Below are 24,759 nucleotides of genomic sequence, written 5' to 3'. Positions count from 1 at the left end.
TGTCGTCCGGTTGGCGCTGCCCACTGCTAACGTTGTGTTGCATATTCTTTCGTTTTCTGGATGTCTATGGGATGTCTACACCAGAACATGACAATTGCTGCAGGGAAAACTTGACAAGAATGTGTTAAAAAAGAAGCGCCGGTTTATCTATGCTTATACTGGGACTTTATTCTGGACTTGCTCCGCTTCGTTCTGTCTAACAAATCGAGCCTTCGAATTCTGCTCTCTCGCTTCGTTGTCTGACGACTTTTGCTGCGTGTTGACAGCACTCACTTGTGTGACGTGAGCACGAAGGTCGTCATCGAGCGTTTCTTGATCTCTGCGACGGCTCGGAAGATCTTGTTCCGTGATACGACGTCCACCCCCGCGTACGGCTCGTCCAGGAACACGAACGGCTGCAGTCCCAGCAGAGCGACAGCGATGGACAACTTTCGGCGGTTGCCTCCGCTGGAAGTAGGGGAGGGGGGGGGGGGAGAAGTGCTCACTCACGTCAGCAAAGCAACGTTTGCGGATGTTGCTGACTGCGAGACGGGCGTTAAATATTGTGGAGCGTACCGCGGTGCGGTTAGTAATAAAAAAAATACAGAGAGAGTGAGTTGACGACGAGACGTCGTTGCGAGTCGTCATATCAGCTCATTTTTATGTCCAGAGGGGATGCCCATGTACCGCAGACTAGGGAAGAGGTCGGCGGGGCCCCAACTGAGCTTGGCCTCGGTGAAATAATTACGCCGTACGTAACAGTCATGAAAAACTGTATATACTAAATCGCAGCCAGAAATAGTATATTTTCGTGAATAACACTGAAGCACTCTGCGACCGCTTCGCTCTTATGGTCCCTTGAGTGGCCGAATTTTCGTTTTACAAATCAATTGATAGACGATAGTGCCATTTGGTAGTCACGCTTTATCGATTTTGTTAAAAGAGGCAATTTAAAAAAAAATCAGAGCGTCCGTAACAACCGAACGCCGCTGGTAAAGTTGTTTCATCTGAACAGGAAGGTTTTACACAGATTTGTTTACGATTTTCAAACCGACGTGTTAAAACAATTGCATATTTCCCTTTACCGCCCTAGCCCAAGGAAGGCCAAACATCATCAACAAGAATTGGACCAACATGTTCAGCATTATTAATAGTCACGGAGAGTAAACTGAGTGAAACACTTGAATTAAAGTCATTATATATTAGGTGCTTTGCTGAAGTATCAACAAGAGAAATCTCGCTCGAGCATGCCGAAAACGCTGCTACGACCATTGTGTTATAGCGCCCTTAAATATGAACCTTTAAGTATCCAAATCAGCGTAAAAAAAAAAAAAAACATCACCGATCCTCGCAGTCCGTGAAAATGGTCGAAGAGCGAAGCGGTGTTAGTTACACCGAGTGTTACACCATGCAATTCAGATTTCGCAAGCAGTCTATTGCGTAAATCTTTTGTTGCACCATTATATCACTTCATTTTCGCGTTAGCGTGCTTCGCGTGGTGACTACGTTTTACAAGGAATTTATTTTTGTGGTTCTGCAAGTGCTTTTTATTCTTGCAAGGGCGGGTCGACGCGGCATTGCACTATCTTCGGAATTTTAGCGAAGTCTGACAACGATGGCAAAGGGTCCGCATAATCAGCTTCAATCTAAATTAATACGCTGGGCTTTTGTAATCCATAGTAACCTTCAATGCAACATACAAACACAGAAACCCGATGTACTTCTTGCGTTGAAAGCTGCGTTGAAATATTGCGTTCAAAGCTACGATGAACACTCAGTTTGTTTTTGCCTACGTCAATAGGCTTTGTTGAGTTCATCTATGCTTAAATCACTGCACTGGTTACCCTGATAGTATTCTACCACTGCCCATGTATTTTGAGTTGGGATGTGGCCGTCACTTTTCAGTTAACTGGCGGTAGTCCCACGTGGCACGGTGATGTGTTCGCCCAATATTTTAAAGCAGGCAGCAAAGCGTTGAGCATTAATTGGAGTGTGCGAAAATTCGAAATTTCCTCAATTCTAACTGAAAAGCTTAATTGCAATGATTTTTCCATTTATACTCGACTCGAGGATTCACTATTTGAAATTTTTGAAATTATTTAGAAAGAAAGTGAGAGGGAAATGCCAAGCTCCTGTGAATCATTCATCTTTATGCGAGAGCCAGTGGCTGCACACACGGAATAATTTGGACATCGCTCCTGCAAGATTCCTGGCCATAAAGAGGCACCAAGTGCTGGATTGGGAAGAATTGGGCATAAGAGTTAATGGAGAATACGTTAGCAACTTGCGATTCGCTGATGATATTGCCCTGCTTAGTAACTCAGGGGACCAATTGCAATTCATGCACACTGACCTGGAGAGGCAAAGCAGATGGGTGGTTCTAAAAATTAATCTGCAGAAAGCTAAAGTAATCTTTAACAGCCTGGGAAGAGAACAGCAGTTTACAATAGGTAGCGAGGCACTTAAAGTGGTAAGGGAATACATCTACTTAGGGAAGGTAGTGACCGCGGATCCGGATCATGAGACTCAAATAATCAGAAGAATAAGAATGGGCTGGGGTGTGCTTGGCAGGCATTCTCAGGTCATGAACAGCAGGTTGCCATTATCTTTCAAGAGAAAAGTGTGTAACAGCCGTGTCCTACCAGTACTCACGTACGGGGCAGAAACCTGGAGGCTTATGAAAAGGGTTTTTCTTAAATTTAGGACGACGCAACACGCTATGGAAAGAAGAATGATGGGTGTAACGTTAAGGAATAAGAGCAGATTGGGTGAAGGAAGAAACACGAGTTAATGGCATCTTAGTGAAAAAAAAAAGAAATGGGCTTGGGCAGGACATCTAATGAGGAGGGAAGATAACCGATGGTAATTAAGGGTTACGGACTGGATTCCAAGGGAAGGGAAACGTAGCAGGGGGCGGCAGAAAGTTAGGTGGGTGGATGAGTTTGCAGGGACAACATGGCCACAATTAGTATATGACCGGGTTAGTTGGAGAAGTATGGGAGCGGCCTTTGCCCTGCAATGGGCGTATCCAGGCTGATGATGATGATGATGATGATGGTGATGATGATGATGATGATGAATTGCAGATACAACTAGCAGATTGGCTAATTTCTGCTCCAGCAGTTTGGGCCAATAAACACAGTTGCATCTCCTTTAGGCAGATTACGAATTTGTTTTATCTGCTTCAGTGATATTTTCAGTGTTTTGTCAGTTTCAGTTCATCTCTTGATACAATGTGGGATACTTTAGCAACATATTTAGTTTCTTCAGCGTCTAGTTGCGTCATGTTACTGTGTTTTATCACCCTTAATTTCGTGTTTTGTCACGTATGTCCAATCTTGTGGATAAGTACGGGCCCCGAGCCCCGTTTATCAGGCCCGGACCACCACTGCGCCGGGCTTCCGACTATTCTGTCGCGATGTCGCTGCTCTCGGTGTGTGCGCTGATAGAACGAGTTCCCACACTGCCGCTTCTTTGAAGATAACCCTGGCTTCCCTGACCCTGACAACCTGCGTGCAGAGTCCCTCGTTTCGCAGGTGAACTCGATGAAAAGTCGTATCTGCGCGACGAGCAGTCTGTGTCCCTTAGTGTTTGCGCAAAGGCTGCCGTCATGAAATACACATAACTCGCACATACCAGGAGGGAGGAGGAGCTGCTTAAGATAGCCTCGCCGGAAAGTAAGCGCCCCCATGTTTGTCCAACAGGCCTAGCAGTAAGCAGCAATAAGGGTCCAGCTGCGCTGAGGCCTGGCTGGCACCCAGGACTCCCTCTTCGACGCACGCAATGACTCGACAACGAAGCGCCGAAGGAAAACATCGCTGTAGGAGAAAGGACTTTTGTCGCGGTCACTCATCCCTAGTCGTAGCGGCCCCACCAATAGCGGATAGCGTGACTCGTTTTTGTCGGTGCATCAACTGTTGGCTTCGACGCTGCCTCTGTGTGGCGCTTGCTGCCTGATACGAAACCTTCTTTATCGCGTTTGCTCGACCCGAGAGAAATGCGGGGACATTTTGCTGCAAAATCTTACGCCTGTGGGGATTTTCGCTAAGGAATCTTGGACCTTTTGGGCCTCAAAATGGGCCTTTGCATAAATATGAATGAAGACGACGCGCGTTGCTTCGTCGGTCACCTAACTTCCGTCAAACGGTTTCATAGTGGCCGATACAGAGCGTTCAATAGCGAAGCGTAAGTATTTCTTGGTCGCCAGTCGTTGGCCTGTGTCCCTGTGGCGCACGTTGGATAAGGTATGTCGCTTCCCAGCGCATCTCTGGCCCTCAGCCAGTGGAACGGTTGACGACGACGGGATGAGTACGTGCCAGATGGGCACGCTTGCGTGTGTGCCGGCCAGCCATAAAGATTAACTGCTGCATAATGCACAATTGAACAATTAATGCTAAACCAGTTCGCAGTAACGATGTGTCTTGTCATGCGACCGCTAAAGCGACAGCTACCGAAGATCCCCCCCCCCCCCCTCACTTCGCGCCGAGTATCTTCGCTCCCATTGGCAGAAGACCTCCCTCTGACGCGCGGTGGTGAAACAAAGGGAAGAATGGTCTCCAATCCACGCTGGGAAAGTGGTCGGACAGCGAAGCTGTACACCACACCTGGAACGATTGCTCATTGTGCCCTACGTTGAAATTATTCACGTGGCGTCATTCACATGCGCTTTACGTTATTTTAACGTTAAAACGTTTCGACGGCCTTTGATCTCGCTTGGGCCGCTACTTTGTACACTTGCAAAGAGAGCACGAGAAAGAGTGCACGAACCGTGCTTCGTATACACGCTGCTCTCCAAGAGCCCTACTCCACATGGCCTTCCCATAGCACTATCGCAACACAAATCAGTTGCTAGGCGGGTTAATCTTTTACGTACGAAAGTGTAGCTACGTCAAGCCTTGCTTCGTATGCTACAGTCAAACTGCCGTCGCCGCGGCAGCCTCCGCAACAGTAAACGTTACCGGGTATCGTATGCGGGACGCGCCACCTGCTTCGTAGTGCATCTAGGCGCAAAAAATAAATATGGGGTTTACGTGCGAAAACCACGCCCTGACCAACTAGGTTTCTTGAACGTACACCTAAATCTAAGTACGCTAGTGTTTTATCATTTCGCCCCCATCGAAATGCGGCCGCTGTCGTCGGGATTCAATTTCACGACCTAATGCTTAGCAGCACAACACCGTAGCCACTATGTAGGAGCTGGAGCGCTTTGCCATTAATTCTGTGGTTGGGTTGCTTGTTTTGAGCACCTTCTAATGAAGATATATGCGTTGTTTTCTTCACTTCGCTGAGTGCTTGCAGCCTCTGCCTTACTGGGTATGAGCCATTGCATTTGGGGTTATCAGCCATCGATGACGAAGATTTTCTGTCGACATTACGTCAAGAAGTATTCCCGGAATGCTAGCCATACACAGCTTCGCTGTAAAAGGAAATTTGCCCACGGCCACCCACGAGATTCTCAGCTCAAGCCCATGTGACATCGTACACTTGGTAGAGAGATGGTCACACTGACCACAGTGGTATCGGATATGTTTATAATTGCTTAGTGTAGAGCCTGCAGCATAAAGCAAAAAATGACCCGCCATCCCAGCCATGCGAAATAGTGGATGTCTAGCGAAGCTGTTGAAAACCACCACAACAAATGCTGAGAGAGGTAAGCAATGTTTTATGACTTTAGAGTAATGGTAGTAATGCTATTTTGCAGTAATAGTAGCAACGCGAGTATTAGTAATTTTGACAGCATGCCGCTACCCGCAGTGGTGCTGCTAAACAGCATCGAAATGAGTTAATAGACAGGTTATTTTACATACGAAAGGCTAGGGACGTCACTCCCCAAGTCGCAAGCTGCCGTCGCCCGGCAATTCGCTCAACAGAAATCTTCCCTGGAAACGTATGCGGGAAGCACTGCGTGCTTCGCATTGCATGTAGGCGCAGGAGGGCCTTATGAATTCTGTGGTTCGGATGCTTCTTTTCAGCTTGTTCTTTATCTTGTACGTTGTATGTATGTTTGTTGTATGTTGTACGCTATATGTTGTGCTTGTGTTGTATGCGTGATTCCAAAGAATGCGTGATCTGTTCGATTGGCAAAGGTTATTGCCCGGCGAGACAGAAACAGTTCGCTCAGAAATGCTCTTGGAAATAAAATTTCCTCACGGCTTGGAACAAATTGTGCAAGAACCAACTAGAGTTACAGAGAAGTCAAAGTCATTATTGGATCTTTTTTTTCCTATCGCACAACATAATAGATTATGCATTAGATATACTGGAGGGCATATCAGACCATAAAGTGTTGTCTTTAAACATACAGACCAGTGTGTGCAGTGTAGGGAGACCGCTTCTTCCGGTAAAAGTAAAAGACTTTAAAAATGCAGATGACACCGCCATCATCGATTCTTTAGAATTAAAGTTTAGTTACTTCAAGCAGGCATCGAAGTGCGAGTCTGTGGAGCAACTGTGGCAAAGATTTAAAAGTAGCATCATAGCTTAGGTCGAGCGCTTTGTTCCAACTCGTATTAAGAAAACGCGCAAACGAAACCCCTGGATAATCCGCAGCATTATCCACATGAAACGGAAAATTAAAGGACTACGAAAACGGAAAGTGAGAGCGATGGAAGTGGCAGCTATAAAAATTGAGATGAAAGAAGACCTTGTGAAATCGAAAAAAACAGCTCTTTGATCACACGCTTGCCAACTTTCTTAAAAGTTTACCACTAAAATTTTGGCGTTACTTCAGTGAAAGAAAGGAAAAAATTGAACAGATCGAACATGAAGGAAAAGTCCTGACGCGAGTTGAAGACTTATACCCGTGTCACACGGGCAGCTCGGATCTCCTTCAAACTTCCTTCCCTTAAAGGACCGCAAGGGAGTTTCACCTCAAAGGAGTTAGCTCCGTGTCACACGGCCTAGAAGCGAGCTTTTGAAAGCTGCCGCTGGGGGCCCATTAGGCGCTGCTCACCTCGTACGCAGTCATGAAAGAAACACGTTATATTCGGTCCACGCAGTTCGTGGAATAGGCGGCCGGCTGCGCTCCTCTTCGAAAAGACGTGAATCACTCATTCCGCATGCGCGAGACGTGCGATCGCGTTGACCAAAACAACAAAAAATGCCGCAGTCAGGGCAAACGCAGCAGCTATGGTGGCTACATAGCAGCAGCCATTCCGAGAACGCCCGGTTCGAAAGCCGAATGTAGCTGCTAAACTCAATTATCTTTGTCAGTGCTCAAATACTATACTATATGCAATAAAAATAGTTATAATTGCTCGTAAAAGTGAAATTATTAGAAATGAGGGTGATTTCTTGACTCGAAATTCAAGCACGCTGGGAACAAGAGTACTCCCTTCAGTCTGCAAGGGAGATCTTCCATCTCCTTTCGCTAGGAACTTCCTTAAACTTCCTTTGCTAAAGGACTGGCGTGTGACACGGCACGCATCTCCCTCGAGATAAAGACGTACTTGGTTGAAGGTAGTTAAAATGACTTTAGCTGCGTCCGTGTGACGGGGGCATTAGTTGATACTTTCAATCGCTTCTTTCAGTCTGTTTATACAACAGACAAAGGTGATAAGATAGGCGAATACATGAACGGCGATATGAAGACCGCAATGGAACCAGTTACTATCAGCCGTGAAGGTGTTTTACAATTGCTGCGTGAAGTAGACGCGAAGAAGGGAAGCGGACCAGATGGTCTACCAATTGAACTTTTGAAACAATATGCCGAATGGGTTTCCTTCTACTTTAGATAATATTGATATAATATTTGCAAAGTCAATTGAAACTCGTTTACTTCCACAAGACTGGCGCAATGCAATAGTAATCCCTGTTTTTAAAGATGGCAACCGTACGCAAGTAAACAATTACCGACCTATATCGTTCACGTCAATTTGCTGCAACGCCCTAGAACACGTTATTTCAAAACATATTATTAGTTTTCTTGACACGAAAGAGTTACTTTCCACAATCCAGCATGGATTTAGGAGCGGTCTTTCTAGGGTGACACAATTAACAGAAACACTCCATGATTTCTACTTGAACATGGATGCACACCTACAAACAGACATAATAAGTGTTGATTTTAGGAAAGCTTTCGATAAGGTTTCTCACCGTAAATTGCTTTTTAAGCTCGATAAAATAGGAATAGGTAAAAAGTAATACACTGGATAGAGGCCTATTTATCTATGCGTCAACAGTCTGTAAGGATTGAGGATTGCATTTCAAATCCATTGCATGCGTACTGTGGGGTTCCCCAAGGTTCCCTTTTGGGACCAATGCTGTTTTTGTTGTTTGTTAATGATATCGGTGCACTTGTTGAACCGCCTGTTAAAATGAAACTTTTTGCCGATGACTGTTTGATTTATTCCCCACTAGGTTACGAAGGTGACCAAATTAATCTCAATGGACGTTTACAGGCATTAGACGATTGGTGTTTAAAATGGGACATGGAAACAAACTAGAGAAAAACAACATTTACGCATATATACGCAGGAGCGAACTTTCCTTCATATAGCATATCGGAAACCATCCTCTGAATAATGCAGCTTCTTTCAAATACTTAGAAATCAGTATTATGCACACATTGCATTGGCACTCAGACATTGATAATATATGTTCCAAGGCAACCCAAGAACTATACTTTTTAAAGAAAAAAACTGGAATGCTCTACGCGGGACGTGAAATTACTAGCCTATAAAACATTAGTACGACCAGTCTTGGAGTACGCTTGTGTTGTGTGGTCCCCTCATCCGAAAGTCCTGAAAGCAAAAATAGAAATAATACAAAGATAGGCAGTCCGTTTCATATGCGGTAAATACCGGCGCATGGAGTCTGTTACAGCCTTGTTAAAATCTTGTGAACTACAGCCCCTGGAAGAACGCAGACGTAACCATAGGCTAAAGGTTGTTTTTTAAAATCGTGAGTAGGCGAACAAAAATAAACAGGGATCTATATCTACAACCTCCAGGAAGGAGACGCGATCGTCTAAACAATAGCAGAGCTATTCAACCTTACTTAACACGTACTGATGCTTTTTGTTTCTCCTTTTTTCCTTACACGATTGAAAGTGGAACAGATTGCCTAATGCAGTTATGAGCGACGAGGGCTCTACCGAATTTGAAAATGCGTTAGATACTTTCTTTTCCGAGGATGTATACTAAATTTTTGCTACGAGCATTTTGTTGACTTTTCTTTGTATAACTACTGTTCTTGCCTCCTTCTTTTTCTCGTTGTTGGTGTTGACTACCAAGAGCGCTAGTGAATATGTTACATAGAAAGAAAATTATGTATCATGTTTTCGTGACACACCACCCTCTCGGTAATGACCCCAAGAACGGGGTTGACAGTATTAAATAAATAAATAAATAAATAAATAAATAAATAAATAAATAAATAAATAAATAAATAAAATTCACTTTGCTGAATGCGTGCAGCCTTTGCCTTACTAGGGTATGAGCCATTGGTGATAGTTTGCCTTCGAGTTTACGCCACTCAGAAATCCCATGAACCCAGGCATAGACAACCTCGCTGAAAAAGGTAGCGGCAGAACCCATCTCACTATGACTGACGATGGTCATGCGTTAGCATTGAATCAATACAGTGACTGAACATATTGTCACCATCGAAAGGAATTATGTATGACGTATGTACGGCAGCGGGACTCCTGTTACGGCCTTCCCTGAAAACACCTGGAGCCATCTAACGCCACCGCCGCGAAGCCTGCGCGTCGGGCCCGAAATGCTTTGTGGGCCGGTGCACGCAAACTCTGGAAAACACGGGCCCTATGTTGGCGAATTGGCGAGAGGTTCATTAAGAGCGGAATGCACTCAGGACGTTAATGTCGCAGCTTGATAAAGTGTTGGGGCGAAAGTCGTTTGTTGAAAGCGGCACATAGCCAGGGAGCTTACGGATCAACCTGCCAATGTGTCCAATTTATGTCCGTAATGAACCCTTGTGACCTCTGTTTGATTTCACTCAACATCAGACAAACTTAAGGGATCATTTTCGTCATTGTAGAGCGGCGCATTGCCAGTGCCGCATACCTACACACCCAAGTTGGCTTCAAAGACATTCTTTTAAGAACAGCCCACCTACTGGCATATACCAAGAGACCCAAATTGGTATCAAAGAGTTCTGTTGAAGAGCTGCATGTAGGTACGCTTTGCCACATGTTCAATGACTCAAGCTGGTTTGATTGTTGGCTTCGAACCTTGTTAGCTAACCTTCGCCGTCCAACGCGCTAGCCGTGAGTCAAAGTGGCTCCCCAGTGACCTAGCTAGGGAGGAAGATGATTAGATACAAACAAACATGTATATAAACAAACACATGGGGTACATATATGCATTATCCAGCAAAAGTGCTTGAAGTAGGCTAAGGACTAAGAATGTTAACGCGTGAATGTAAATCTGCGAACCTGTACACGCCGCACTGCTTTGAGGCGTGCTCTGTGAGATCGACGACGGATAAGATGCTGTCCACCATGGGCTTTAATTCGTTCTCAGGGATGCCTCGCAGCCGACCGACCAGATACAGGTACTCGTACGCATTCATGTTGTCCAGTAGGCCTCCGAGCTGGAAGCAGTAGCTGATCTGGGACTGCCACTGCGGTGAACGTGAAATAAAGAAAAAAATATATATAATCCACTAGGTGAAGAGCATTACAGAGGGGAGTGAATATTATCAATAAAAAGAAATGAAAAAAATGTAAATGGGAGAAAAATCAATCACAGCTGTAGGCAAATCTGACAACCAATGCGTCATAGCCTAAGCAAGTTTTCACACCGTTCGGAAGCCGTAGGGTTTCTGCTTATCACGGCCTCGCTCGAACTCGGGAGTAGTTACGGCACTTGATGCTGCGTCCGAGCGTGGTCGTGGCTTGCTGTTGAAGGGCTTAGTGATGGCGCCCACCTATGTTGTCTTGCCACACTATGGCGTCTGCTTTCGCTGGCGCTGTAGCTGAAACTCCTGCCTGGTCTTCAATATCGAGCCCCTATAACGCGACGTGAAAAACAAACATTGCCGCATTACTGGCCAATATGTAAGCTCTTGCCGACTGGAATGAGTTGTACGCAAGGTAACTTCTATTTTAATATAAGCCATAATTACGTTTCTAATGAAATTCGGGGCTTCGCGACACGTTGCACTGCGCTTGCATTTTACACCGACCACGCTTTCGCAGGCCCTTCCCCACCGCATTTAAACATTTGCGGAACTTCCTTCAAAAGGCGTGCATTGTTAATGCGAAGGCATTAAATGTTCCATGAGGAATAGAAGTCGGCGTTGTCCGCAGCGAGTGGTGATCATCATCACCATCAGTGACATCATCAGCGTCTTGTAGGACTTCGGTAGTAATACATATTTAAATTTGGAACAAGTTAAAGTTAGGTGACTAACTTTAAACTAGAGCAAGATGGATTAAGGTGGATTAAGGTAGACTTGTGAAGGACGCGGGACAATCTAAGACCTTACACATCATGAACGTAACCAATCAATTAGAGATGACATTTTGCTTTCGAATTCGAATCCCGCAGGGATATTTAGATGACTGTCAGTCATTTTACTCCTCAATTTAAACTATTGAATTGCGTTGTGGAAAGGATGGAAAAATTCGGGACCCTTAAACTTTCACAACGAAGCGGCTAGTCCGGTCGAAGGATTTTCTTTAGAATGATTAATGGCGCATGTCCCTGGGGGCAAACAGAAGCATTCGAAAGCGTCCCGACAGTGTTCGGTCAAGATTACCTGCGTTCCAATGGGCGAACCAGAGCAGGAGCACTAATGGCAGAGCAGGAGCAGTACGGCTACAGCTAGAGTAGTTGACAGCAGTTGGAGCTGCTCCTGCGCGAGATGCGGACGCGACGTGGCGCAAATGCGTCATATCGTTTTATTTTAGTTGAGATTCAGCCGTTTCGGATGAGTGTGTGGCAACAACGGTGGCTAAGAAGTTAAGTTCGGATGATAGCCGCATCACATTTGGCGTCACGGGATTCACCTTGTTGATAGGTAAATGGCTTATCAGAGGAGGTAAATTAACTATCGACGAAGGGGTCAGGCAAGGAGACACAATCTCTCCAATGTTGTTCACTGCATGCTTAGAAGTGTCCAAGCTATGAGGGTAGGAAGGCTTAGGACTGACGATGAACGGTGAATATCCTAGCAGTCTTCGGCTTGCAGATGACATTGCTCTGATCAACGACCCTTGCGACGATTTCGGTAAATGATTGAAGACCTCCACCGAGGAAGTGTAAGAGCGGGGTTAAACTTTATGATGTTGTACACAAAGGCAACTTTCTATAGACTGGCAAGAGAACAACAATTTAGGATAGCCAGTCAGTCTCTATAGACTGTAGAGCATTACGTTGATCTAGGTCAACTAGTCATGAAGGACCCCGTTCATGAGGAAGATATTTACAGAAGAATGGAACTGGGTTGTAGTGAAAACGGAAGGCAATGCAAAATCATGACTGGGAGCCTATTGCTGTCTTTGTAAAGAAAAATGTAAAATGATTGCATCATACCGTTGCTAACACATGGGAAAGAATCTCGGAGGTTTACAAAGAAGCTGGAGAACACATTAAGGACCACAATAACAGCGATGGGAGTAAAAACGTTACGCGTAACGTTAAGAAACAGGAAGAGAGCGGTGTTGATCAGTGAGGAAACGGGCAAAGTCGATTGTCTAGTTGATGCTAAAAGAAATGAATGGAGCTCGGCAGGCTATATGTACTAGATAGTCGGCGGACCATTAGTTACAGAACGGTTCACCGCGTATCTTTCTACCGCGGGGACGGAAGCGTAGACGAGGACGACAGTAAGTTAGGTGGGGCAATGAAAAAAAAAATTGCAGGTGCATGTTCAAATCAGCTAGCTCACGACAGGAGTAATTGGAAATCGCAGGGAGAGGCCATCGTCCTGTAGAGAACACAAAGAAATATGGCTCTCCCGTAATCAAGAGTAGATGTATAGCATGATATGGCTGCCGGCAAAGCAGATTGATTTGAGATGATACTAGCCGCAATCTTAAATTGGGTATAGTGCTTGTTCGCAACGGCGCACCCAACCACACCACAGCACACTAACCTGCTTTGAACGCTATCTCATTGCAAGTGTCGTTCCGGCCAAACAGCCATCTGCGGCGCGTCGGACGCTGATGATTAGGCGAGGCAGCGTTTATCGAGACCGCGTGGAAGCCGCTCCGCGGTGAATGTCGCTCAATGTGCGCGATCCGACACTCAGCCGCTGGTTATGCCCCTGCATGGGCTATATTCATTGGCCAGCCCCTGTTGCCCTTTTGTCTGGGTACGTTTCGGAGAATGATGGATTGTGGGTGTAGCGAAGCGAGCTCACGTTCAAACCTTTTCCTCAAGGCGCTAGTTCCTCTTGAAAGGCAGCGCAAAACGGCCTTACCCGACTGCGTAATGCCGTTTCGTCCCTGCCGGTGGAGTCCCTGTTGGTGGAGTCTGCGCCTCTACCAACAGGGAGGCGCTCTCTTCACCGCCTGCCCTTGTTTTAGGGCTCTGGTAGAAAGATAAAAAAATATGCTTGCCTTTAGTATTATTCATAGGAATTAATACAATAATTAATAGTGGGACTCTGTTGCTTTGTCTACAGGAGCTGCCATCGGGGCGGTTCAGCCAGCATAGGAGCTACGGTTAGTACAAGAGCTTGGCTAAACTTTGTGCTTCTGGCTTCAAACGGCTTCGTGAATTCGCAAGCTCATGCTTTTTGACAAAGTGGTGTGTAATTGAGCATTCGAGAAACATTATTAACGTTGTCCAACGGCACAGTGTGAGCACAGGACCTGTAGCACAGAAACCCGATACTGAGACCGTTACGCCTTATGAATTGCTTGCAGGCAAGTCAACGCATTGAGACGCTTGGTGCGTTTCGCTTTGCCTACTCCTACAGGCTTAGCCGATGTAATTAGTGTCGACTGTGTGTGTTTGCAGAGCTTCTGAACTTTCAAAAATGTTGACATCTCTGAAATTTAGGACAAAGAAGGTACATAATGCGTAATAAACGAATTCGCAAGAAGGTCCGATGCCACAGGCATGAAGGTGAGACAAATCAATGTACCAACGTTTAATCTTTATTACAGTGATGTTGCAATAGAAATATCTGGTATCTTAAGGCAAATGATATATTCTTCCATGTATCGGAAATAGAAATACTGATACACGTCTTGCCAGATGTATCGGGGTACAAATACAAGATACGCAAAGTCTATCTAAGATACATGCATCTTCGATACGCCCCAGCACTGATTAAGGCATGCCCACTTGTCGGAATGGTGGTTTCGGCGACATTCCGTTGCTCTACACCACTGTTCATCACGCCGTGGCAATAAAGAGCAGAGGGCCCCACTCACCTGGCGGATGTTTCCACTGAGTTTCGCCACCGTGGTGACAGCGTCCCCGTCCGAGACACTGATCAGACCGGCCAGCATCTGAAACGTGGTGGTTTTGCCGGCCCCATTCACGCCGAGGAGGCCGAAACACTCTGAGGGCCGGAGCGCCATGTATATGCCACGGACCGCGTGCAGCGTGCCAAACCGCTTGTGCAGATTACAGGCTAGGAGCGAGTAGCCTGCGAGCCCGTCCTTCTGGCGCGCAGCTTTTACTCTCCTCTTCTCCTCCTCCACGTCTTGTTCACCGGGCAGTTCATCGCTCACGAGGGCGTGTTCCGAAAGCAAGTAGCCGGACATCAGGAAGATCATGAGCGCCATCAGGAGCAAGCCTTCGGCTAGTACGGCCACTAACTCGAAGCCTATTCCGTTGTAAGTGAATTGCATTAGACCGCCGGTGCAGTCCAACCCGAGGAAGTCACCTGTAAAAGATCAACGTTTAGAAGCGATTGCATAGAACGAGAACTCCTGCAACTAACACCAGCCACCGAGAAGCAGCGCTGCAAAGGGCTGTCTCAAAGAGGGCGCTGAACTGGCAAAGCTGATTTTCGGTTTGAGCAGAAACTTCGATTGTAGCTAATAAAAATAACACTTGAGAGGATGCTATGGGTAGCTTATATTTTACTAAAGAGAAGAATATACGGCTTAGATTTTGCCTTTTGGCATCTGGTCAGAATGAAGTTGGCGCTGTGCACTTTTATTGAAATATTTTCTCTTTAAAGCAATATTTCTCACTGATTTGTCTTGTTGAATTTAATATTTGTCCTTCTCCGAAATTCTTGGTCTCTTTCTTTGTCTAATGCTTCTTTGATAGTTCGTCTCATTTCTTCTGCCTTTATCGGCATTCAAGAAATAATTGTTTAGAGTCACCGATTTCGTTTCTTATTTAAGCTATGCGTACTCCCTTAACTGGATACATCTTGATATCCATCGGAATGGGCTCCTCTTTAACTCGCCAATTAATTGATCTATAGGCTAAGTCGGAAATTTTTGGCGAAACTGTGCCCGTGAGATTAACACCTCTCGCTACGCGTGCTCTTTATTTGCGTTTGCTTCCCGGCGCTGCTAAACGCGTGCTTAATAGCAAGCCCCTCCGTTCCTAATAGAAATGCTCCATTCTTCTGAACAACTCTATTTCCTTGAATGCAAACCTCATTGTACTCGCTTAAGAATAAACAGCACCTAGGTTTCCAGGAACCTAGGCCCTTACAATATTTTCTTGCCATAGAAATTATTCAGATACTAGGGAAGCCTTCCCGCCGCCGCTGCCGCGGCTGTTTTCATGCCAACGACGCATGCGCAGCTCGCGCGCGAGCCGATAGAGGGTCTTCACTGAGGCGAAGTTCATTTGGCTGCAAAAACTATGAAGCCACGGAGGAAAGAATGCTTAAGAGAGGGCCGCGCTAGTGAAGAGACGAGCTGCATTCATATTCTGTGGCGGAAGCCCCGTGTCTTTCGCAATGAAGCTCTGCGAATGGTGGTTTAAACTACCGTTGTTCAAGCAGCTGGTGAGCTTCGTACAAAAATTACTAGAGGGAACTGTGGCGCTAGTGTCTGAGGGAGCTTCAAGCGGGCCGGTTCGGCCAACATGGGAGTGATGGGCAGTAGATATATATGCCGCAACTCCCTCTTTCTGGCTTCGCATGTCTTCGCAACTTTCTGAGCTTGACCTTCTACACAAAATAATGCGCAAGAAATAATTACATAAGCACAATTAAAGCTGTCCGACGACATGACTTGTGCACAGGACCACGAGCACATAAGCGCGATGTTGAAACCATTGCACCACGGGCCCATGGTTCGAAAAGAGGCATAAAATGCCCTCACGAATTGGTCGTGCGAAAGTGAGCGCCTTCAGACGCGTCGCGCGTTTCGATTTGGCCACATCGACAAACTGAATCGTTGGAATTAGTAGCGATTGTGCGTGTTCATAGTCATCGGCACTTAGAAAAACAAAGATGGATTTACGACAATGAAGGCAGATAAAGCGTAATAAACAAAGGTGCAAGAACGTATTAGTCAACCAACACTAAGTTCAGACAAATGCAAGTACTACCCATTATTCCTATTGCTCTTTTTTGTTGTAAAAGTTTATTTGGCTCTATTTACAGAGGCTTTTCGTGGCTGCCCACGGGGATCTTAAGTCGTGATACTTCTATTCCAGTTGGGGTCAGCAGGGTCGGTTTCATTAGTCCAGGGTTCCATTGGCCCCAACCGCCCTGCGAGTTCGCTGCACTAGGCCGATTTGGTCTTTATAGTGGTCGCTGGCCAGCAGTGCCTGCCATTACTGCGCACTTGGGTTTGTAATAATGGAACCGCATTTGCTTTCAGTCATTCCCTGTAGCGTGATAGAGAATGGGTTTCACGTTACACCAGGGGCATTTGTCTGCACAATGTGTAGGGTGGATTTTGTTTAGTATGAATAGATTGGTAAATATGCCTGTTTGAAGTTGCCTCCTGCTGACAGCCTCTTCTTTAGCAAGATATTATTATGGAGACAGGTATATCTTTCCGATACCTCTGTAATGTGCTAGAATGGCCGGGTAATCCTTGTGCACTGGTGAGGGATCTTCGAATTCGGGATCGCTGTGGGCTCGGTTTGTATTATAGGCTCGAGATACCCCGTTCGTGTGTGCCGCTACCCGCGTGTCCCGTTATCCTCTCGTGTCCCGGAGCGCATTTGATCCTATGTTGGACCATGGTTTGGTGTTCAGAAGAGTGTGTTGTATCGCTTTCCACCTCGAAAGTACACGGAGTACGGAGCAACTTACTCTGTCATTCAGAATATTACAGTGGGCCGCTTATGAATCATAGATTAAGGGAGTGATTGCCCGGTCCTGAAGCCCTTCGACACTGCTAGGGTGACAGCTAGGTCCTCGACTTCGGTTACGGTACAGTGCTGTAGTGAACCACTAGACAATTCTTGGTGCTCCGGGATTATCACTGCGGCCACTATTCCTCCTAAGTTCTGGTATTTCTTGACCATATCCACGTACACTGTGTTGTTCTTGTTGGCAAAGGTTCGCTGCATTTAGTATGCCCGTGCCGTTCATCAGCCTTTATGGAGGTTTGGAAAAATGTTTTTGGGAATTCGTGGCACTCTGATCCTCCAGCGAAGTTCGTTTGGGATGTCCATTGTATTGGTTCTTTTCCTTATCTGTTCAGTATATCCAAGTTTTGGGAGGAGCGCTCTGGTCATCGGAGTTTGCATCAGCTTCTCTGTTTGAACCTTGAGTTGGGCTTCTATGTGTTCTCGGAAGACGTTACGAGCGCCCAAATCTAGGAGCTTGTCTGTCGGTGTGCTGACTTGTAACTGGACCGCTGTCTTGTGCGCCTTGCTGTTCTTCAGGTGCCTAGCCCCCCTTTGATGTATGTGAGGTCTGGACTTGTGTCCGTGCTTATGCTGTTGCCTATTGTCGTGGGGGATGCTGGGTGTGTTAGTAAGCCGAGATTGCGGTCTTCTACTTTTCTTGTAATTATGCATCCTCTTGAATCCTGTCTTGGGTAGCCCCAGGTGAGGTCCCATGCATTGAGATATCACAGTACTAAAGGGTTGGTTCTGCCGAGTTTGCATGCTTCCAAAGAAATTCGGCAAAGAGCGGCCCCTTATGCTTGGGGGAGGGGTACCGCTGAGGTTTATTACCAAGACACCGTTTCCGTTTAGTGATGATTTGTACTACGACAAGTTTTATGTTCGTACTCGCTATCAGGTAATGGTTGATGGTTGTTGTTGTATTGTTAACCAAGATGGCCACATTGCCTTCAATCTGCTCCTCAAAGGCCTCGTACTCATGCAGGGAGGGTCTTCCTCCTGTCTTCTGGAGTGTGGTAATATCTGGCGACGTAAGGTGGGCACGTATACACTGATTGAACGGGCCCTCTTTCTTGCGATATCCTCAGCAGTTCCACTGCCAAATGTCTAGGTGTTCAGGTTCTGCCTGGCGTGTGCTTTCCATGTTAGTTCGCAGGGCATGTGCTAGTACTTGGAGTGCTCGTGCCACTGGCCAATGGCAGGTCCATGGTAGGCACGGTATACCTTGTCCTTAATGTTTCCTATTGTGAACTGCTTTCTGGGGGAGCTTTTCACCTCGTTTATTTGCATCCCTATTTGTGCTGTATGTTGTGGCGTCATTTGTAGTAGCATTTGCTGAAGTGTTGTGATCGTGACGTAATTGTTGCCTGCTTCCTTCGCGTGTACCTGTGTTGTTTGCTGTGCGTGAGGCGCCGCTGCATCCTCTTTAGATTTCTTAAGTTCTTGCACAACGGAACGAAGTTCCGTCATTCCTCGTTCCTGCTGCCCTTGCTTCATTTTGAGAAGCTGAAATTCATGCCTGAGTGCTTGATTTTCTGTCTGTAATTTCTGTTCCTCATGTAAGCACACAGTCATGTTGGAGGCTACTCCCACTGGCCAGCTTACCTTGCTATTGCCGCCGTCCTCCAGGATCGGCCTCTTCATCTGCTTCCTCTCCCTCTGGTTCTGTTGCCGTTCCTGGCGCTGTTGCTGCTGCGGTCCTCCTGCTAGGGAAAGTGCTAGGAAAGATTGAAAGTGAGGTCTCGATCGGCATCTTGAGGTTTATTTGTCGGTGCTTAGCCCCTCTTTTTGCTGCTACTGTTGCAGTCCTCATTGGGTGCCTCTGCTCCTGCCTCTGTTTTTACCTCTGCCTCTGGCTCTGGCTGCATGGGGGGCTGGACGCTGTCCTAGGGTTTTGAGACGAATTGGTCACTCCAGTGCGCCTGTTATATGGCCTGCGCACAGCCCACACTTGGGCGAGCAAGTGTGGTTGTCTTCTGAGTGCAATGTTCCACATTGTCTACAGGCTTGGGCATTCGGTGTAGGGCATAGATCGAACCTGTGTCCTTTTGCATGCACACATCACACACTTGGCGGGTTGGCCGGTATGGATAGCAGGCCACCTCCCCACCGTAGTATAAGAAGAAACGTGGTACCGATGGGCCGTCGAACGGGATGACCGCTGCTTTGAACATGCCTAGCATTTTTTGCGGGTTGGACGGTGGCACCTTGCGACTATACTCGCAGATAATTCATTAGCTCTTCTGTCGACGTGCCTGGGTCAATTCCTTGAATAACGCCAGTTAGCCTGTCTTCAGATACCGCTACATAGGTGTTCATTTCGTAGTCCTGACATCCGAGTTTGGGATGGGTAATGTGGCGAATGATTTCTGTTGTGTGCGCATGCGGCGTGCTTACAATTATTATGTTGAATCCATTCCGCAGTCGCAGTATGAAATCTTCATCCTTGCAGTGTTGTAAGTGCTCACACACTTCTCAGTTGCCCTTGAGAGCTGGTGCGTGCTTAGCTTTTTCACCTTATTTCATTCTTGGGTCTCATAATAATTTTGATGTCGTTCTTGGGTAGCGTCAGCAGCTTGCGCCTCATCCCGCGGTGCGCATTCCGACCATTGGTGTTGTCAGTCGCACCGACTCCGGCACTGAAGGCCTGTTGAGCGGTCTGATCAGTACCGGTGCAGGTGAATTAGCGGCAATAACATGGATTAAGGTCGGTGCAAACTAGATAAAAGTGGTTTAGCGTGGTATAATTTGGACTGAAGCCTATAAAAGTGGATTAAGGTTGATACAAATTAAAGCAAGTTGTAATAAAATGGATTAAGGTCGATTGAGGTCGACTAATATGGGTTAAGGGTGGTCCAAATGAGAGCCGGGTGGATTAAAGGGGAATAAAGACGATTAAGCAGGATTGAGGTGTGCTGAAGTGTGCTAAAGTGAAGTAAGGTGCATTTAGACTGGTACAAATTAGTGCAAAGTGGAAGAAAGCTTTATCAAGCTAGTGTAGTGAAGTCCTACTGCTTTCGAATTGAAAACGTGTAACGATACTTAATTCACTGTCATCTTGTAGGAATTATATGCAAGCAGCAGTGTTGCCACGTCTACCACGCCTCGGAGACAGCGAGCAGCGGTCGTGTTCTCTGTGAAAGTGCGTCGAACGCGCTTGCACTTGTACAGCCACGGCGGCTCAATCAAAGTGGACAGGTGCGTTCTGCCCGAGCGGCCGCCGCACAGGGGATGCAGTTGGCCTGTGTATCGCACCGCACGTTCGCAGAACTTGTCACTTGGCGCTGCACGCTACAATCATTGCAACGCAAGGTCGGATGCATGGCACGCAGGCGAGGCGAAGGCGAAGCGAAGCAGGAGTGCTACTCTGGATCAAGGTGGATGAATGTAGGAGGTGTGTATAACTGACCTACAGCGGACATTGATTGAAACTTTTATTAGAAAGGATGAGGTGAAAGGAAGTATGCCTGCCTTCTTAGCACAATACAGCAAAGCGCTAATTCTACTGGTGGCATCTGCTTGCGGTGGTACCCAGTCTTCCTACGATGTCACCTTTAGAGGTCGGGTGTGCTTGCCCCTCAGGCTTGCGGCGGCAGGACAGGACCAGATCAGATGTTTGAGATCGGCACTGATCGCAGGGCAGTTAGGGCATCCCACTTGTGTTCCGAGAGAGAGGAATCGCTAATGTTGCTCGCTTGCAAAGACAGATGGCGCGGGAAAGCGGGGGCACTTAAGACCCCTCAATAACATCAATGTAGCAGCATACTTTGAAGAAAGCCAATGCTTGCATGTGTTACCGCCGATTACAGTCCAGTTTTGCAAGGAATTTCTCGAGAAGAACGCTTCACTACCTCGGCGTGCGCCATTTGAAATGCAAGACTTGTGCCGCCTACTGGAATTCTGCATGAACAACACGCACTTCTTGCTTTATATGCAGCAGTTCCAAAGAGCAAAGGGACCTTCCGTTACGGTCGCCTGTGCAAAACTCGCCCTAGAGGCACCTGGAAATTCTGCGATGACCTCGTAGAAAACCGCTACAAAAGTTCTTGCCCGATAAAAGATGACTGGTTTTGTGTGATTCGACGCCAAGACGTGTTGCCTTTCCATGAGCATCTGAACTCTTTTATACCAAGTACCCAGTTCACCATGGAAGAAGCAAACAATGGAAAGATTCCTTCGCTGGATGTCCTGAGAACATGTTTTGCCAAGGGCGTCGCATACAGTGTGTATAGGAAGCCGACGAACACGGGGAAGTATGTGAGGTTCGACTCTGTGCATCCTATAGGCCAGAAACGCTCCGTTGTTGCTTCACTGTTCTCACGCGCGCTGTGCACCTGCTCCGAGCCTGGACTGCGCAAGCGACGGCTAGCCGTGGTAAGGAAGGACCTCGCCAATAACGGCTATTCAGCACAGCTTCTGAGAACTCAAGCATTGCGGTCTTCCGTTACTAACACGCTAGGTTAAAAAAAAAAAAAGAGAAGCAGAAACAGGCGGCTGTTCCTGACGCGCAAGGCATCAGTGAGGCAGTGGCAATAGATTTTGACAGATACGGCGTAAAAAGCGCACACGTGCCAAAAAAAAAAGAAAAAACTAAAACCGAAGCTCGTACGCGTGAAAGTCCCTTTGGAAAGGTCAAGATTTCTGAGAGCAATCTACAAGATTCCGTGCAAGAGTTGTGACGCACTCTACACAGCTGAATCTGGGAATTTTAAAAGAAGGATTCAGCAGCACCATACCCATGTAAGGAAGGGTAATGCAAGTTGAATAGCCATGACGAATCATCACATGGCTACGAACCGCATCATTGATTTGGATGCTGCGAGCATAATTGCGACAGAGAAACGACTATCCTCAAGGTTATTCTTAGAATCTTTAGATATTCAAACGACCAGAAACGCGGTTAACAGGACACGGGCTAACCTCCCCGAAGTATACATGCGCCACTTTGCGCCACCTAACACATGAATAATGGCCTCCTCTTGCGCTCATTTTCATTGTGAGCAAGGGACCCGTAGCGGTCTTGAAATGCGATTTTGTGTTTTATGTCTTTTTGAACCTTAGGCGAGTAGCTGTTTATTTGACAATGTATCACCGTCGCCTGACGAGTGTTCGACGATCTTTGGACTAGGCACCTCTTGAGTTTTTCGCCGAACATTATGAATCGGCGACGGCACGTAGGAAAACAGCTGCGCTGATGAGGTTCCGACCATTCTAAGCCGTTATACCTCTTTTACGCCTTATCAATTTGCCTCAAACCATTACGAACCATAATCAAACGTACTTGGGTGGCTGCAGCGCCGCGCTGACCGATCTAGAAAGCGATCTGCGACGCCGAAAAACGGTGCCGACTAGCGATATAGCTTCGCGGTTTGTATTCCCGCCGCTTGCTTAGCCTTGAAGGGAGACGCACGGAGAACGCCGAGAGCGTTTTCGGAAAGCGTCTGCTACTTCAGCACCGCGTAAGGGTGCTAACGCCGGCGCAGGAGGAGAATAGAGGAGATGGCGCTACCTTTGTTTCTTTTAAGGGCTGTAGGGGCCCACAATATCCCTAGATCATGGAGGAAGGAGAGCGCAGGAGATGCGCCGAGCAGCACATACGTGTTGGAGAGTGTGTTTTTCGCAAAGGAGCACTGGGACTCATGCACGAAACACCAGCCTTGCGATAGCAACCACGCTCCTGAAGCTCTCGCTGCTGGTCACCCTCCGAAAATGAGATAAGTTTTTCGGCGAGTTTCTTTTTCGCAGCACATTCTGTTCGTGAGACTAGACAAGCTGCAGCCTAGACAAGCTGACTCTGCAGCGTCGGGTGTAAGCTTGAAAGGTATGTTTTCGGTCTGTGAGTGTGGGTGTAAGCCAGCAACACACCCACTCCAGTCTTCGTCGTCGTCTTCAACGTGGCATGGAAAAGCTCAGGAGCGCGTCCTCTTCACTAAACCTGTGTTTCGTAGGCGTGGTTCTGATGCGTGTCGGCAGCACACACTTCCGGCGGTTTGTAGCAATGCAAGTTCAAAGTTCGGGTCTATCTGCTCAGGCGAGCTCGTTGTTGGCGCAAAGGGAGATGACATATGAGCATGGCTGAATTCCCGGCTTCAAAAACGTGACGTCCGGGCCTCTCATATTTTGCTTCCATTCTCCATGCTCCAGATAAAAGAAGTTAGGGGCCATCCATCAGACTTTCATCGTCTTAGCCTTTGTGTATAAGAAAAGCAGGCCGTACTGGAATAAGTAATATAAGGTGTTCCCAACCCTAGTTTTCTGATTTCGAGGAAGAAAAGCAGAAATTGTTCTTGCACGACTGCTATACCGTGTTACAAGCGGGACGAATAATTTTCCCCCGTTATGCGCTAAAAAGTTTGAGACACTGTTGGGAAAGCTCACATAAAACTACCATATGTTCTCAGTTTACCAATAAATCAATTTAACATAAAGAAAAAGAAACGGGCGCCACTGGACCGCCACTACTTTCGCCCTCTACCGGCTGAGAACCATAAACTCCAACGAGTAACGAAGACACTGTCTCGATGGCGCCGCCGTGCAGTTCATGCAACTGTCATATTCTTGCACCATTTTCTGGACATTCACAAATTGCGCAATATTTTTGTATTCATAATCTCGTCAGCCTTCATTGGCCAAGAGAAGGCCCAGAGGGCCGCTATGGCCTTTCTGGTGGCTTAGAGGTGGCACCATTAACGAGCTTGACAATATGGCAGAACTCGAAAATGCTTTCAATAGCACTCCAGGCGGGTAATTGAGAAACGGTGGGCCAGGAAGCATTGAAACGGAATCAGGTACCAAGTTGGTGGAGCCTTCGCCCCCGTCCAGCTAAAAAATAGCAAAAAAGAAACTCGGTGTCATTTCCCTTTGCAAAGAAGGATGTCCAGCGAAGCTGTGTATGTGGGCCCCTTAATGAAGAATTGCATCTCCCTTGCGGGTCACCCCGGCATTGTACCATCTCGGGATCGGCACACATACGGGCAGTGCTTAACGCCTGCTTCACCTCTGCCGCGGATCAGCCCGGTATTACACCATCTTCAGGAAGGGCCCACGTATGGGATTGCTTAACGCCTGCATCACCTCCGCTGCGGGTCGGCCTAGCCTAGGGATCTATCTTAGTGATCGGCCCCCGTATGGGGAGTTTTTGTCCACACACGGGCAAGATCCTAGGGAAACTAGCCCTTAAGAGCTTCGCTGTAAATTACGGCAGCGCCTTTTGTATTTTGCCAATGCTATGCTAGATAGCCTCGGTGGCGGAGCCAGGCCAGCGTGACCCCTGCTACCAGCAGGGGTGTACGCACACACTTTAAGCCACTTGTATTCCTACTGAGCTACTGTGTGCATGCTCCGGTAGGAACAGTAAATGCCAAATTACAAAAGGTAAATAATGTTTCACAGTGCCCCGACTAACGGCTAGGGTTTCCCGTCGGTCTCGTCTTGACGCCATTGGCGGTACTCATTACGCCCGCGTACTGATACGCCTGGTAGTCGCCACTGGGCTATTTCCAAAGTGTGTGGTTTCTCCCAAAGGTCGAGGTACTGAAAGGAACACCGTAGCAACACCGTGGTTTAGCGTTCTACTGATTAC

General features: G+C 47.0%; 1 protein-coding gene across 1 annotated transcript in view; it reads right to left on the bottom strand.

The window, feature by feature from the left end:
- Positions 1-24,759, bottom strand: part of LOC126518177 (phospholipid-transporting ATPase ABCA3-like) — a 75,700-nt gene that overhangs the window by 36,200 nt on the left and 14,741 nt on the right. The window contains exons 3-5 of the mRNA XM_055064752.1: positions 14,330-14,787; positions 10,376-10,563; positions 274-447 (exon numbers count right to left, since the gene is read on the bottom strand). Of these exons, the coding sequence (XP_054920727.1) occupies positions 274-447; positions 10,376-10,563; positions 14,330-14,787 (820 nt within the window). The remainder of the gene's footprint in view (positions 1-273; positions 448-10,375; positions 10,564-14,329; positions 14,788-24,759) is intronic.

Source organism: Dermacentor andersoni, chromosome 11, assembly GCF_023375885.2.
Source record: "Dermacentor andersoni chromosome 11, qqDerAnde1_hic_scaffold, whole genome shotgun sequence".
NCBI classification, from domain to species: domain Eukaryota; kingdom Metazoa; phylum Arthropoda; class Arachnida; order Ixodida; family Ixodidae; genus Dermacentor; species Dermacentor andersoni.
Note: the sequence above shows the minus strand (reverse complement) of the source record. Positions and strands in the feature narration are given on the sequence as shown.